At 41.4% G+C, this 17,158-nt stretch overlaps 1 protein-coding gene across 1 annotated transcript in view; it reads left to right on the plus strand.

Annotated features, from left to right (window-relative positions):
* The window catches only part of CPE (carboxypeptidase E), a 90,071-nt gene extending 73,193 nt beyond the window's left edge, over window positions 1–16,878 (plus strand). The window contains exons 5-9 of the mRNA XM_073341557.1: window positions 701–883; window positions 7,691–7,830; window positions 9,359–9,458; window positions 11,952–12,070; window positions 14,092–16,878. Coding sequence (XP_073197658.1) covers window positions 701–883; window positions 7,691–7,830; window positions 9,359–9,458; window positions 11,952–12,070; window positions 14,092–14,190 — 641 coding nt within the window. The 3' untranslated portion in view covers window positions 14,191–16,878. The remainder of the gene's footprint in view (window positions 1–700; window positions 884–7,690; window positions 7,831–9,358; window positions 9,459–11,951; window positions 12,071–14,091) is intronic.
* The last annotated feature ends 280 nt before the right edge of the window (window positions 16,879–17,158 follow it).

Below are 17,158 nucleotides of genomic sequence, written 5' to 3' on the forward strand. Positions count from 1 at the left end.
ATTAGTGACATACTTGTTGAAAGAGTTCTTTATGATGTCAGGATTTAACTCTTGGTACTTTAATAAATAGAGTCATGGAAGTGACGTGTATGTTAGTGAAAATAACTGTATTGCAGTTTCTCCTTCACGAGCACGGCTCGGCAAGTTGTAGTCTGTTGTAAAATGGTTCACCCTGCAGCAGAATCATTTTGTCAGTTTGCAAATAGTATGATTATTGTTTTATTACTTCAGCCACTAACATGCACACAGGTTTAAAATGAATAACCACCTAATTTTGTTTGTAACCCTTGTCCTTCTTCAACCCATTTTCTCCCTACTGTTCGTTACTCTCACTCATCATATCATTTAACATTAGATTGTACACTCTTGAGGGAGAGACTTTTTTTGTTTCTTTGGTCTGGAAAATGCTTAGCACACCTTGGTACTGTAAAATTAATAACAACAATAACAATAATATTAATACTGGTAATCAATGAATATTATTATTGATATTAATATTTTGAATAATAGAAATACAGATCATATTAACATATTAAAGTAATGGAATTATTATTAAATATTAATTTTATTCTGCTATATGTGCACTCGGTACTTTACAGAAAAGTAGAAGACACAGTCCATGTCTCAATGAGTTCATAATCCAGTAGTCCTAATCTGTATGACTAACCTGCTGATCAGTGTCTCTGACTTTCTATTCCAGGTAGCACTCATGAATACAGCTCCTGCCCTGATGATGCAATTTTTCAAAGCTTAGCTCGGGGCTATTCATCTTTTAACCCAGCCATGTCTGATCCAAACAGGCCACCATGTCGTAAGAATGATGACGACAGTAGTTTTGTAGATGGAACAACCAACGGTGGTGCTTGGTACAGTGTTCCTGGAGGTCAGTGTCACTTCATGGTACAGTACAGAACGTACACAAAGTGAAAAGGGAAGCTGACCAGGATGCCTGTTAAAATATTTGTTATCTTTCACCCTACACACCCAGCAGACTCAGAATGTTTAAGCAATTCAATTCTCAGACAACTGCAATTAAGCCATTTTCTACAGTTAGAGAACAATTAAAAATTATTTGTCTTTTTTCACAAAAAGGTCTGAAAACTGTTTTATCTTCAGGTTTTTAACAAATTATTCAGAGAATAAATGTAAAAAAAATAATGGATGTATAAAGAAGTGAAATATTGATTTTACACATGCACAGTAAAAAAATGCCAACTAAACACAGTTACACTATTACTTGTGGGAGTATGGAGTAATTTATCATTACCGACAATCTAGGAGAAAAAAGAAAGATACCTGGTAATGAATGGCAGACTGCTGACTGCTATTCACTGTGGCCCAATCGTGAAAGGTGCAGAGTGCCTTCTAGGAGGTGTTTAGGGCCTGATTCTACACCACTGTAGACAATGGAAGTTTTGCCATCAGTTTCAATGGGAGCCTGTAGCAGAGCAGTCACCCCACTCCAACCCTGAAAGGGGCTGAGAGAAAAGGCTAGGCTGATTGGGGAAGCAGCCACAGCTGGGGCCACGCCCCAATCAGGCCACAGCTGGCCCTATAAAAGGGCTGTGAGGCAGGGGCTCAGGTAGAGACTCTCTCTAGCTTTTGAGAGAGAAGGGCTGGTTGCCTGGGAGAAAAGGGTACCTAGAGTGGAGCAGGACTGGGGGAAGGCCAGAGGTTCTGGGGAGCTCCAGCCTGGAAAACCCCCCAGGCTGCAGGCCTTGTTAAAGGCCAGGAAAGGTACTGGGGCTACAAAGGGGTAGCCTGGGAATAGGCAGAGGCAGTGGGTCCAACCCCCTTGCTGCTGATGAGTGGTTTACAGATTGCAGTCTGCCCCAGTGAGCAGGGGCTAGATGGTGACTGGCAGTAGCCACTGAGGCAAGGAGGGGATAGAGGGTTGGGGGTTCCAAGATTGTGGGTTACTGCTGGGGGCAGAACCCTGAGGGAGAGGGGCACTGGGGTCCAGGAGGGACATGGGGGCCAGTGGCAAGTGAGACACTGGCCTGCAGAGGGCACTCCTTAGGCTGGAGAGTGAATTCCCAGGATGACCAGCAGGAGATGCCACACCAGTGAGTCATTGCATTGCTACAGAGCCCAATCAGGGCCTTAGATTCCTGCATCCCTTTCTCACTTCTTGCCTCTTCCCTATCAGTGGATCCCCAGACTCATGCAGAGCTCTCTGCAGAGTCTAGTGGAGGTGGCAGTACAATGTGGTAGAGGTCATTGAACCCCTTTACTATGTAGGGAAAGGAAATACTTCCACTTGTAGGCTGCAGGGGCATGAACTAGACTTCAGTTTTAACTTCGTTCTTTGCTCAGACAAAACTCCCTTTAAGTCAATGGAAGCTTGAGCTGGTTGGAATAATTCAAATGAAACTTCTTTGGTCAGAATTTGCCAATTAATTGAAATGTTTGGCAGAGATGATTAAGTTCCTCTGGAAACCTGCCTAGTTTTGTGCCAGATTGCCTGCCCTGCTCCCTGGCAATTCCAGGGTCTGCAGCTCCAGAGAAGCCCACCTGCAGTTTCCAAATGTTTCCTTCCACATTAGACATGCTGGAGCTCAGGACTTTGCAATTGCAGCTCTGGGATGCTGTGAGCTGGGTGGGGTCCAGGCACCTGAACTTAGAGTAGAGAACATGTCTGTCATACCCAGGTCCCCACTACTGGGTTCAGGAAACATAGAAAAGGAAGCTGCCTGGTTTGAATATGGAGAGGACAACAGGTAGATTTTCAGAGGTGGCAAAATAGATTGGGAGGGGCTGCCAGGGGTGTGGGGAGACTGGTGGGGTGTGTACGGAGGGAGGGAAGGAGAAGGAAATTTACATGGAGTTGGGGTTGTGGAAGACTGACTTGCTGGTCAAGAATATTAGAACTGGGAACTAGAAGCAAGGGAGAGATGGGGCTGCCTGGGCATGGAACTGGGATCCAGGTGGAAGAGTAGGACGGACTGGGCAAGGAGACTGGAACTGGGAGCCAGGGAAGGAAATGGGGATGACGACTGGAAGCCAGTATATGGGGGAGACTGAGATTGGATGAAGGATGAAAATAGAGGGCTAGTTAGGAGGAAGCTGGGGTACCCCACACATCTCCTTCATTGCATAATCCTGATTCATTTCCAGGCTATTGAATGAGGAATGGTCCTGTGGAAAAATAATGTGTGATCTTGCAATTAAAGACTGTATCATAATACATACACATAAGGGGGCTGAATTAAGCTTACAGAGGGAACCTCAATTCTGGCATTTCCAAAATTTTTGAGTGCTTGACTCTGTTTTAATGTTCTGTTAAAGTAGTTTTTGTGTGTAATATCTATATACAGTAACTCATCGCTTAACCTAGCTATGTTCTGGAAAAATACTACTTTAAGCGAAACAATGTTAAGTGAATCCAATTTCCCCATAAGAATTAATGTAAATGGGGGTAGGTTCCAGGGAAATTTTTTTCTTCAGACAAGAGTATATATTTTTATTTATATATGTGCGCACACAAGTTTTAAACAAACAATACTGTACACAGCAGTAATGATTGTGAAGCTTAGTTGAGGTGGTAGAGTCAGAGGGTGGGATATTTCCCAGGGAATGTCTTACAGCTAAATGATGAACTAGCAATCAGCTGAGCCCTCAAGGGTCAACACATTGTTAATGTAGCCACACACTCTACAAGGCAGCACGAATGGAGGGTGGGGAGACAGCATGGCAGAGAAATACAGAGACACACTGTGTGTGTGAGAGAAAGAGATGCGCATTGCCCCTTTTAAGTACGCTGACCCTACTCTAAGTACATAGACTTAAAAAGGCAATCAGTGAATTGAGACAGCAGCTGGGCTCCCTCCATCTTGAGCCCTGTTGTGTCTCCTCTTCTCCCCCCAGCCACTCAATGCTCTGTGGAGGTAGGGGGCAGGAGTGCCGGGTAGAGGGTCACTCTGACAGTAGCACTCCTCTACTGCGCCCCCTGCCCAGCAAGCAGGAGGCTCCTGAGAGTAGCTCCAAGGCAGAGGGCAGGAGTAGCACTCGGCAGGGGGAGGAGGGACTGCTGAACTGCCCGGCAATTGATAGCCTGCTGGATGGCTGCCGCACAGGGAACTTAAGGGAGCTGATGGGGGGGAGGGGGGCTGCCGATCCACCCTGGTTCCAAGCCCCCACTGCTAGCTCCAACGGGTGCCTCTTTCTGCAAGCAGTGGACAAAGCAGGCGGCTGCCAGACAATGTTATAAGTGAGCATTGCACAACTTTAAACGAGCATGTTCTCTAATTGATCAGTGATGTAACAACGAAACAATGTTAACTGTGTGGAGTTACTGTATAATATAGGCAAGACCAAGAAATAATAGCAAATCATCCCCAAGCATAAGTCTCCTATGGCAGTTATTCACTCATTACAGTTTAACTCTGTAATATGTACAATACAGTACTCCAAGTAGCCGTGCAAGGGCCCTTGATCAACTGAGTCTGATCAGATTCTTGTATCAGCATAAAAATAGCATCTCAAAGCAGCTTAAACAATAGGCTAATTACAAATCAAGTTAAGTGTCTTTTTATGCTGTAGTCGTGCCTGACACTTTGTCAGTTCATTGCTGACCTAAATCACATTTCATGTTGCCTAATGCCGAATCAAAGCTGAGCACATTTTCTTTTGGGTTTTACCATGAGTCATGTAGGATGCTCATGCTCTGCGTATCACCCCCAAAACTTCAGTTTGTACCACCCTAAGAACAAGTGCGCCGATGTACTTTGTCACCATGTACTGCCCAGACGTCTGAATAAAGGGTTGTGCTAGTTCATATATTAGCTACTAACACAAAGGTATGTGGGAGTTGCAGATGCTCAGCAGCTCTGAGGATTTGGCCCCTAACATAATATTTATTTTAAAATGGAAGAAAATTTGTTTTGTCCAGATTCTAAACTCATTTATTCCAATGTAAATCCTGTGTAACTCCCTTAACTACAAGGGATTGGAATAAAAGAACAAAGGGACATTCAACTCACTTGGTTCCCTAGAAAATCTTGACTTTAAACCAGCAATGAGGGACGTGAATCAAAGTTGTAGGGGATAGTCTGAAGTTTGCGAAGCATCAAATCGCCATTCCCAGTAATGACATAAGTCCCTCCTTGCTGGGAGTTCTACTTTCCACACTGGACATTGTCAGTACAACTTACCTCCTGCCATTAATGTACAATGTGACTACTACATTATAGTAAAAGGTAAAGTCTGTCCCCCATACACAGAGCCTCTTAATAGCCCCTCTCTTCCAGGAGGGTGAGAGGTAGTGGCTAGAGTGACACAGGACACCTGGAACAGGAGAGGCCATTTCCTCTCCAGAATTTCAGTTACATGTGCACCATCTCAAGGATCTTTTATTATTCACTTTTTTCTCTTTGCGATGAGAAGGATGGAACGATCAGTCAGCTATGGTGAAAGAGACAATGGGAGGGAATGGTTAAGGGGCAGTTTGTTTAAAAGTGTAACTAGAAAGAGGTGTGCCTTGGTAAGACACTTGGCTGGGACCAAGGAGACGTCGGTTCAGGTCCTGGCTATGCCACAGATATCCTGTGTGACCTTGGGCAAGTCATTTAGTCTGTATGTGTCAATTCCCTATCTGTAAAATAGGGATGATGATACTTTCTCTCTCTCTCTCTCTCGTAAGCTTTCTGGGGCAGGGATTGTCTCTTCCTATCTGTATTGCACATAACATGATGAGCTCAAATTTTATTTCGGCCTTTAGGTGCAACCTCAGTACAAATTAAGGAGGACACTTCAGCTGAAAAGTGGCAGATTCAAAACTTTATGAAAGAAAAGGCTTTCACACACCACAGTTAGTCTGTGGAACCCATTAGCACAGCCTGGTAGAGAATGGAACTTCCTACATGCGAATGAGTTTTGAATGATATGAGTCTATTTGCTCAGATCTCTTTGCAGAACCTGGGCCATAGCTGAGAGCTTCGGGTAAAAAACAAACAACCTCTCTCCCCTATTTTTTAAAGAATAAAATAAAAACAGAGAAATTCTACAGCAGATATTTTCTGTTGTGTCCAAATGGTCTCTAATGTAATCATGGGAAGGCAAATTGGACTTTGGAATAAATGAAGGTTTTGCCTAGCTACTAGAGGCTATAGAAGTAGGATACAAACAAATCATGAAATTTGAAAGTCATGGTTTGACATGTAACATGAATTCAGTCACACTGCATGTATGGGACCAGATTCTCCACTGTGCCCACCATGAAGGAGCAGGATGGCATCAGGAAGCTGACTGCAGTTCCCTGATTCTGAGGCCAGTTTTGAGATCCCAGTCACAGTGGAATTTAGATCAGCCTTGGGACTACTGTAATTGCCCTTTGGCAATAATTCACCTGGGGATTGCCAGAGTATACTGTACTTCAGCCAGGCTTCTTCCTGTCCCTACACTGAAAACCACAAGGAGGAGGCATAGGAATTGGCTATACAAACCCTGTGCTCACTGCGAACTCCCCCACACTGGGTGAATCCTCATCCAGGGAAACATGGCTGGCTTCCACTCCTCTTTGTGCAGTGTGAGTGGTGCAGAGGAAGTGGAGTGGGTGTCACAGAAACTGGTCCAGTGAATTTAATGACTCACTGAGGTCAGGCAGATGAACATTTAAATACATAGCTAATCAAAAATACTACTGTACATTTTTAAATTCTCCTAATTAAAGTTGCATTAACAATGTTTTTCATTTATCACATTCAAGTCTATTCCCCATTTCTTTTACTCTGGTGCTGAGTTTGAAAGAAAAAACCCCCAAAAAACAAGAGAAATAAATGCAATAGCTGATTGGAAATTACAGGCCTCCCTTCCTGACTCTCCCACCCCAGTTGAAAATTTCAGTGAAAATGAAAACATTTCATTTTGGGGGTGAGGGTTGTTTGTTTGCAGAAAATCACTGAAAATCATTGAAGAAGGTAGACCCTAAAAATTGTGACGAAAAACACTTTTTTTGTTAAAAAGAAAAATTTTGACCAGATAAATATCTCTTTCAAAGTATTTATGTGATACTTTATTCGCTTTGTCATTAGCTGTCATTCACAGGTTTACAGTGCACATAATGGTCAGTTTCTTTTTTCATCTGGAAATAATTGAACCACACCTGGAAATTGTTTTTAGTTCCTATGAAAGAAAAAAGGGCTTTCCATACTAAGTGTCCCATAGGAATATGCAGGCCAGATGCATGGTCAGATTTGGTACAATCATTACATGAAGTCATGACTGTCAAGAAATTCTGTATTTTCTGTGAAATGAGCATTTTCAGTGAACTCCCCTTTTCTCCCCTGAGAACAGTATATTGGGCCTGATTCACTTCTCTCTTATTCTGGTTTAAACTCCAGTAACTTCAGTGGAATTACTGTAGATCAGTGGTTCTCAACCATTTACCATTGTGTGCCATGTATACAGCTCTCTGTTACGTGGGCTGCATACACACAATATATATACTACCCGTATGGCCCTGAGGATGTCACATGGGCCAGAGGTTGAGAACCACTGCTCTAGATTTACACCAATGGGAGAGGAGAATCAGGCCCATTGTGTTTAATGCAGATTTCTCCTAATTCCCCATAGCATTTAATAAGTCCCTCCTTGCCAGGAGTTCCACTTTCCACACTGGACCCTGTCAGTACATCTTACCTTAGAGCAATGCAAACAGTCAGGTCAACATATCTCTCTGCTGATATTGCAGGAATGCAGGACTTCAATTACCTCAGCAGCAACTGCTTTGAAATCACAGTGGAGCTCAGCTGTGAAAAATTCCCATCAGAGGAAACTCTGAAGAACTACTGGGAGGACAACAAGAACTCACTTGTCAATTATATTGAGCAGGTAAATGGTCAAAATAGAGTTTTCTCTAGAGTAATGCAACTAAACAGAAACTGCCAACGGTGTTAATCTGATTATATGCTGTAGTTATGGTTACTCCACACACATCCATAGGGGTAAATCCAGAACTAATAGGTTGCTAAAAATTCAAACTCATCTGGATCTAGATCTGATTTTTGATATGCTATAGTTAACAAGTATATGCCTGTGATTATGGTGAGAAAAATAGCCTGTTAGTACAGCTGTTGAAGAATGGGACACATTTATTCTTGAATAATTTATATAAGAAAAAAAAGCCAAAGTTTGCCAGATCAAATATTTGCAATGAATAAATCACTGAGTTTTGCCTGTTAGTTTTACGTGGGATGAAAAGGCAGTATATTTGCACTACAGAATTTCACCCTTTTGCTACAGGATCCCCCTGTTAACGGTCGAAAAAATGCTTCAGCTTTGCACATGGGTTAATTTTAATTAAAATATGGTCTGACAAGGAATTTTCAGAGTTGTAGATACCGTGACACCTTAAATTGCCCGCTTCTGTAGAACTGCGGGCTAGATCACTGAAGTTCAGTTGCTCTCATCTGGTAGAGGATTTTACTCACCTTCTGGACTTTCCTACATGATACTGACTGGCCAGATTCTCAGCTATGGCTGAGGAGGGTGCAGTAGTACCCAGTAAAGGGTACTTGGCCTTGTTGCTCTCCTGTGCTATGTGCCAGGCTAATCCTTTGTCATAAATTTGAGCTGTCTAAAGGATGTTCTTGTCTAAATGATATCAGCTGCTAATAGTGCCTAAACGACAGCTGAAGATCAGCAGAGTGTAGAGAAGCCTCAGTTGCATACCCTATCCCCACTTGCACTGCTGAATGCTCTATACTGGCTAGTAATGCTGGTTTTAGAGCCACAGTCCAATGGTATTGCAACACAAAATGGCCACATTGCACCAGAGGTACAGTCTCCAAATGAGGATTCATGCTCCACTGATGTTAATGTGAGTTTTACCATTAACTACAATCGGAGCAGGATTGTATCTTGTGGGCTCAGTCCTCCAAGGGGCTGACTGTCTCATGTAAATTAGCTGATTTCATTGGGAGTTGAGGCTGCTCACACCCCATTTTAGGTTCTGAATGCCTTGCAGGATCAGACCCAAAATTCTTATATTTGAGAAAATTTAATAGCCTGTGGGAAAGATATGCATCAGGCTGTCTCCCAACACCTTTCATAGAGTGTGAGAATACTAAGTAACAACAGGATTTGAGGGAATGCATACTTCCCTTCATGGTTTGCTGCATTTGTGATGAATGCTGCAGAGCAAAAAAACTAATTAGTCATATCAGCAGCTGAACTCCGTTGGCTCAATCACTTTGTAATATTCCAGTGTGAGGTTTAGAAATTATCCTTGCTGCTTATTTTCATCATGTAGGTATGGGGTGGATAACATGCAGTTTCAGATATTTCATTGACTAAAACAGCTGGCTTTTCCTTTAGAAACAAGCACAAGTAATTTCCCATGTATCTCTGGCTTTTTCAGATACATCGGGGAGTGAAAGGATTTGTTAGAGATCTTCAGGGAAACCCGATTGCAAATGCTACCATTTCTGTGGAGGGAATAAACCATGACATTACATCAGGTGGGTGTCACACCTTAGGTGATTAAGTAAGGAGGCGTGCTAGAATGTATTGCTATGCCTCTGTAGCACGCAACCTGGATCGTAGCCTCTCAAATCTAATCTGATATTATTAGCTAAGTGTGGTCAGGCTGCATCAGTACTTAGATGGGAGACAACCTGGGGTTAGGAAGAAGTTTCCCTTGTGGGCAGGATGTTTCATATCGGCCATTTGCAGAATTTCTTGCACCTTTCTTTGAAGGAGATGATAGTGGCTGCTGTTGGAGACTGGTTTGGACTAAATAAATCACTGGTCTGATACAGTGAGACAATACGTTTAGTCCTAATCCCACATGCTATATGAAGTATTATGAAGTAGGTGACACCTTTATCTTTGAGAATATGTCTAGAATGTAATCACGGGGTGTGATTGCAGCTCAGGCTGACATCCTCAAGCTAGCTGCTGTGGCTTCACTGCTCTGGGATATGAGCTAGCAAGATTAAAACTAGTTTGGATACATCGGTTTGAGCTGCAAACACACCGGTGACAGTTCCATAGTGACTCAGGGTTTGTGCAGACTATGTTCTTGAGCAATGTACTTTTGGAAGTGCCATCTCAAGGATGAAACCTAAAACTCTGGTCCAAATCCCTTGTGATCATTAAAGATCCCATTGTACTTTTTGCAGGATTAGGAGTGTTAATCCCTAATCTCATTGCCAAATTCCAGTTGGGTAATTGCTTTCTGCCTAGCTCCCTGCTGCTTCAGTGAGATGGTGTACTTTTTCATTTCCTGTTCTAAAAATGTTGTTTAGTAGTAGTGTACCTTTTCATTTTTGCTGAATCTTACCCTAGAGATAGGCTTAGCAGTAGTTTCACATTGACCGTGTGTGAAGGGTTACCTATACATTCGTTGTCATTTTAAACAGCATTTTTTGGTGTAAGGTGCTAATTAAATAAATTTCCCATATTTTGTGGACTATTGTATGCTGGCACTGAATCCCACTATTCCACTGAATTGTATGGCCTGGGATTGCCACCCACTCAGATTGGCATTTCCCTTTGTGATGTGCCCACACGTTACAGGCAGTGGACAGCCATGCCACCAACCAGAAGAGTCAACAGTAACTTTAGCAGTACCTTCCACTGTACATAAAAAAGGGAAGGAGGGGTGAAAGGTAAAGAACAGTAAGTGACCTGCAAAGGGATTGAGAGAAGGAAGGGGGGTGGGGGGAAGAAAAGGATTATGTCCTCCATTTGAAAGGTCAGTACCTACTCCCTATTCTCTGCTGCAGTGCTGGGAGATTAAGATGTAGGATATTGCACTTCTATAGTAGATAAATGCACACAGCCATCACCCCATCATCTCAGATCACTGGATGTTTGTAAAACAGATAGCGGCAATGCAATATCAAAAGGTTTAGAAAGGTGGTCAAAAGTCAGGAAATCTCAAAAGCGAATGGTGAACCTTAATTCTGCTCTTCTGTGAAGGTTTTAACATACAATCTTGCTACAGTGCCAGCTAATAAAATAGATCATATTTTTTTCCACAGAATCTGTCTCTTTAAAGAAAAAATATGGGGGCACTTTAGTTTGATGCCTCCTGAAGCTTTCTCAATTGTACTTTCACCAACTCTGATTGTACTGACCCTGTCAAGTTTACTTGTGAACAATTATATAATATTCCCCTCTAGGCATAGAAGTTTGGTGGTGGTGGTTTTTTTTTTTTTTTTTTTTTTGAAGTGCTGGTGTAGTTGCAGAATTGCTCAGCAAGCATTTAGGAAAATACTGGCATAAGCAATGACACTGATTTCAAGTGGCATTGCTGAGTGACCTTCCAAAGGTTCTTCTAAACTCTGTGTAGTATGCAGGGATGAAGAATTCTTGACAAAGGGACTTTTGTAAACTCCGAAGAAATACCACACTATAAACAATGCCCAGTGGGCCTCTTTATCCACCCATTGGTGTAAAACTGGTGTAATGGAGTGGAGGGTTAGTTCTACTGTGTGGCTTTAGGATTATGACTTTTATATTTTTTCCTTCATTGATTCACTGTAAAGAAAGATTACATAGAATAATCTGGTCCCCCCCTTCATTTATTGTCATCTTGATAAAAAATGATGCTTCTCTCACTGGGCTATATAATCTCTAGAGTATTTGAATCTTGATGGATGGGGATTTATTTCCTTAACTCACATGTTGATGGGAGACACCCGGGAAAACTGTATATATTAAAAAGATACTATATCCCTAAAGAGATTCCTTATTACAGGGTGACAGTTCTCATATTATCTATTTGCACAAGAGCTGTATCAGTAGTGAAGGGTGGCTAATATTTGTGGAAAACATCTTTTTATAAATAAATTAAAATGGTTTTATATCATTGCATAATTGCCTGGATATTGAAATCCAGGCTGGTATTTCTGGGATTATACTGTAATGGCATTTACAGCCCATCTTTTTTAGCCTAGGATAATGAGTTTCATTTCTTCAGATTCAATGTTTTTCTTTCTCTTCAGCCAAGGATGGTGATTACTGGAGATTGCTTACACCAGGAAACTATAAACTTACAGCCTCAGCACCAGGCTATCTAGCAATAACTAAAAAAGTGGCTGTTCCCTTTAGCCCTGCCATTGCGGTAAGTTCTCCCTCATTGGTTGGTTTTTCTTCCCCTATGAAAGAAGAATAATGGAGCATTGTTATTTATATTCTATGTATATTCACATATTTCATAAAAATATAAGTCTAAAGAAAAACCCTAGCTGCTCTTCATTCATAACTCTTTATAGACCCAAACCTCATCAGTTTAGAAAACAGACTGGAAATTTAGTCAGCCTGTGCACTCTTTCTAATGCTTGTTGGCTTCCACCAAGCAAGAGTAGTGTGTTTGAAGGTGTCTCATTTCTTTTTGCTATTAGTCTCGTCTTTATCCACATAGGTGGGTAAAAATTACACACACATGGATGGACATTAGCATTTTTGTTTAGATAGTCTTTTGGCAACTGAATATTTAGTTAAGATGAAAATCTCCTTAACCCCTGCGCAGAGGGCCAGCACTAGAATACTTACACCACTTATGTGCCAAATATACCCAAAACTAGGACTTCAGTGGGACTTAAGTAATGTATGGGTTTTGGTTTGACCCTCAGCACAGAGGTAAATTTCCCCCTTAAAAACTAACGTGGGACAAACCCAACCTGGATGTAACGCCATAGAACAGGGATGGGCAAACTTTTTGGCCCAAGGGCCACATCTGGGTGGGGAAATTGCATGCAGGGCCATAAATGTAGGCCTGGGGAGGGATTGGGGTGTGGGAGGGGGTGTACAAGGGGGTTCAGGGCAAGCTGTGGGGTGCAGGGAGCAGGCTCCGGCCCTCCCCACTCCTGGAGGTGGCCGGCACCATGTCCCTGCAGCCCCTGGGGGAGGGGAGGGCAGAGGGCTCTGCGTGCTGCCCTTGCCTGCGGGTACCTCCCCTGAAGCTCCCATTGGCTGCGGTTCCCCATTCCCGGCTGGCCAATGGGAGCTGCACGGGGCTATAGTTTGCCCATTCTTGCTGTGGAAGATGCACCAGGGAAGATTTTAGATCAGTACCTCTCTTTAAAATTATTTCTGGTAGACAATCAGCAGTGAGTGAACATAATATGACATTTATTAGGACATACTAACAGCACATTGTAGCAGGGTTGCTATTTACTGAGTGCCCCCTCATGGCCAGTGGTATCCTGCTACTAATGTCTCCCCCCTTCAGGGCCCCTTAATAACTCATAGTTAATAGGTAATTAAAACATTCCCCTCCAGCCCCAATCTCAGTCTGGTCAGTCTCCTGTAGGTAGAGACACCCCAATCCTTCATCCCAGACCTAGCTCCAATTCAAAGTCTTTTAGGCTGTACCTGGCAGGAGCTTTGCCTTCTTTGACTTCCAGGCTCCCACATCCTTCTCTCAGTCAAGGTGTCTAGTAGGAGCTGGGCCCAGTACCCTCATGCTTCACTTGGATAAAATTCAGCCTTCTTGCCTGGCTTCTAGGCCCAAACCATTCTCTGACTCAGGGGCTCTAGTAGGAGCCACCCGAGCACTCTCAAGGTCTTCCCTACAGAAGCCTGTCACACTCACTGCAGGCTCTACAGTTTTCAAGACTTCATTACTTCCTCCTGCTGCTCTTTTCAGGGAAATCACCTAGTCTCTCCCAGGTGTCTGCTTCTGTAATCAGCATTGGCTAGTTTCAGCCCTCAATGGGTGAGTCACCCTATTACATACCTAAAATGGTTTGTATGTGAGAAGGAACTCTGTGGTGGCATAAGGTAGCATATGTGTTGCTCTGCCATGCAGCAGACAACTGCCTGAATTCTGATCTTGGTGTTTTTCTCCCTGTATTGATAAGTGGTGGACAAAGCCACAGTGGTAATTCATATCATTGCATGCTAAAGGAGTTAGGTACTCAGCTGTTATTGAATTTCAATGGAAGTTGGGCACCTAACTCCTTTAGAGTGTTTTGAAAAACCAAACCTAAAATGGGGGAACATCCACTCAGATCCCAATAAATTTGTTGTCCTATAATTCCTTTCAGTTAATTAATCCAAACATGGACCTCCCTTCCCTGCCCTACATTTCCTGAAGCATGTGTTTTAAAAGTCACCTTTTGGATTGTTTCTCTGACCTAGGTTGATTTTGAGCTGGAGTCATTGTCTGAAAGAAAAGAAGAGGAGAAAGAAGAGTTGATGGAGTGGTGGAAGATGATGTCAGAAACTTTAAATTTCTAAGTGAAGTCTTCGAATTTGCAGCTTTTAATCTATTATGTGTTGCAATTAGTATAATGTGCTGTGGACAGACCCTATATTTTAGATCTTGTGCAGTTCACTATATTTAACTTTGATTTTTTTCAGTAATCTTTTGATTAGTACCAGCACTACTTAAAAAAACTACAAGGCTACTAACTAGACAAATAAAAATTATTAATTTTTATTCCATACTGTTAAAGAAAATTTACTCTCCTACATATACAATACACAAAAAAATGAGTGAATGTCTCAGCAGCCTAAGTGGAAATACAATCTTCTATGTGTAATTTGCAAGTCCAGAATTTGTAGGTTAACTCTGGATTTAAAAATACCCATAATTCTTAGTCAGTTTCAGATACTGGCAGAAATGTCTGGCAATGCATATGAGCAGAGATGTTCTATACTGAGTTATAATGAATGTAGTTGAAAAGGTGTATAAAAACAGTTTGGTGTTATAAATAATGTTTCACAAGAATTAAAATCCAATATAAAATTCTCTGTCTTTGGTGGTGGAAGCTATTAAAACAAATAAACATCAACGTATAGCTTCATTTTAGTAATGTGGAAGGAACTTGTATAAGCATTTTTACTGAAGACCACCTAATATTAATAACAGGGGATAATGTAACTTTATCCCTTAATCTGTTACTGATACTCCAAGGTTGGATTTGGGGTTTTTTGGTCACTCACTAACAAAGTTAAAATTCTGAATAGCAAAAGAAGGAATGCTGCAAAGTGTGGATTTTGTTAATATGCTTCTTGTGCTTGTGGGGTGTTCCAGTGAGGAAAATGTTCAGTGTTTCAGCTGATATATAACTACTAGTCACCCAGTTATGGAAGAACTGCCAAAGGTTTCAGTATGGTTTGGATGAGCAGCCAAAAGTTCTAGTGCTCATCCAAAGCCACCTGACTCTCTTCAATTTACAAAATGGGTTGGAAATCTACTAAGGACAGGCATTCTTTGGTCTGAGCCAGGCAGTAGTAGTGTTGTTTGTTTGTCCCACTGTTGGTCTTGTCTATATCTAGGAGAAACACAGGTGAAATATATATACTAAATATATAGAAATATATATACTAAAATTTTACCAAAATATTTTACAAGGAAAAAATACATTTAAGTTCTGGACAAATTTTTGGACCTCCAATTTATTTTTAATTATCCGAATCAGTTTGTTTAATTATTTAGTCCATAAATGAAACTTTCAGAAGTCACAGTATAAACGTAGACACCAGATCCTCAGCTGATGTAAACTGACATGGTTACATTGAAATCAATGGAACTATGCCACTTTATACCAGCTAGGATCTGACTGAAAGTTTAGAGTGTACTGCTGTGTGTCATTTAATTTAGGATCAGGTGTTTGACTCTTTTTTTTCCCCAACAAGGAACGGAACAGAAGAAATAGAATATTGTACCATCCTCTCTCAAAGAAATCTGTAGTTTTATTAGCTTGTATTTTCAGTCAATGGGGGTTGCAGGATTCAAAAATTAAGTCATCAGTGCCCAATCTTGCTCCCATTGAAGTCAATGTGAAAAGTTACTTCATGTGTTTAGGAACAGACCCTAACTTGATCTGCTCAAGATACTAGCTTGACAATCACAGCAAATGGTGTCCTTGGACTTCTTGCATTTCTTAAACAAACATAGCTCTTTGACTTTTAAAATAAAATGCCCAAGATACTGCATGTGTTCCTACACTGAACAAGTAATGGAAATGAATAACCTGATTCCTAATGAACCAAAAAATGAGTAACATGTAGATCAGTGCTACGTAAAGTAGTAGACACTGGACTACAAATCCCAAAGGAACTCTTCTATTAAGAGTTGTAACGATGGATTAAGCTGAAACTCAGTGAATTTTGTAACTATATCTCAGTCATGCCGAAGAACCTTTGTCACAAACACAAAAAAAGACATTGATACACAGACATTTTGGTAAAAAAAGGTAACTCCACCTCCCTTCCCAGTGTGTGTAAAAAGTCAAGGAGACAAACACCTACTACACAGTAGCTTAAAATGTAGAGACGTTAAATACAAAACCATGTGTCTGTATGATTAAATGTATGGAACTACTGATACTGGGTTCAGATAAGATGGGCAAAATAAAAAGAATAGTATGAATTAAAACAAAGGAGTGCTGGCATTTGGCAATGGCTACAGAGTTGCTTTCAGCCTGTAAATTATTGTAACAAGGCAAGTGTAGATTTGTACAAAATACAACATAAAACAGCATAATGTTAGGCCAGAAGGTGCTGTTATATGGAGCAACTCCCATCGTGTAGCCAATTTTTCTGCATAGGGAATTCTGTGGTATAGTGCAGACATTATCAAACTGAACCTCATAATGTATTTTTAAGCCTTGCTTGTATTCCATGCATGCCATTATCTGGTCTATTGTTTTATGCATTTGTAAATGAAATGTAATGTCCCCTAAGCTATCGTTGTTTTACTTCAGATGTCTGCTTGCTATTAGCTGTACTGAAACAGGCTAAAGTAATTAAATATAACAGCACCAGAACCACTGCCACTGTTCTTACTGTATGTAAAAATGCTTAAGAACAGCATAACCAGGAGTGTCAATAAATTGTTTATGTAGCTTCTCTAACTGAACTGATCTGTGCTTTAGGATTGTGTACATTGCAATGGAATATTAAAAGTGTGTTACGTGATGCAGAGTTCTTTGGTTGAAAAAGACACATACTGTACTATTGTACAATAAATAGACAGGTCTATTTAAAATGTACCCCTTTTCATTTCCTGAATGCTGAAAGGGCCCAGAATGTGTGCCATGTTTCAGGTGCTTCTCCTACTGCAGTATTTCTGGGAATCCCTATATTTAGAATGGCAGATACCATGGTTGACAATACTGCAGGTGACAAATGTCCAGCTATTAATATGCTCACTATTGCAGTATTGCCAACCCCAGCATTCAAAAATCATGAATTTTAA

This window comes from Lepidochelys kempii, chromosome 4, assembly GCF_965140265.1.
Source record: "Lepidochelys kempii isolate rLepKem1 chromosome 4, rLepKem1.hap2, whole genome shotgun sequence".
In the NCBI taxonomy this organism is placed as follows: domain Eukaryota; kingdom Metazoa; phylum Chordata; order Testudines; family Cheloniidae; genus Lepidochelys; species Lepidochelys kempii.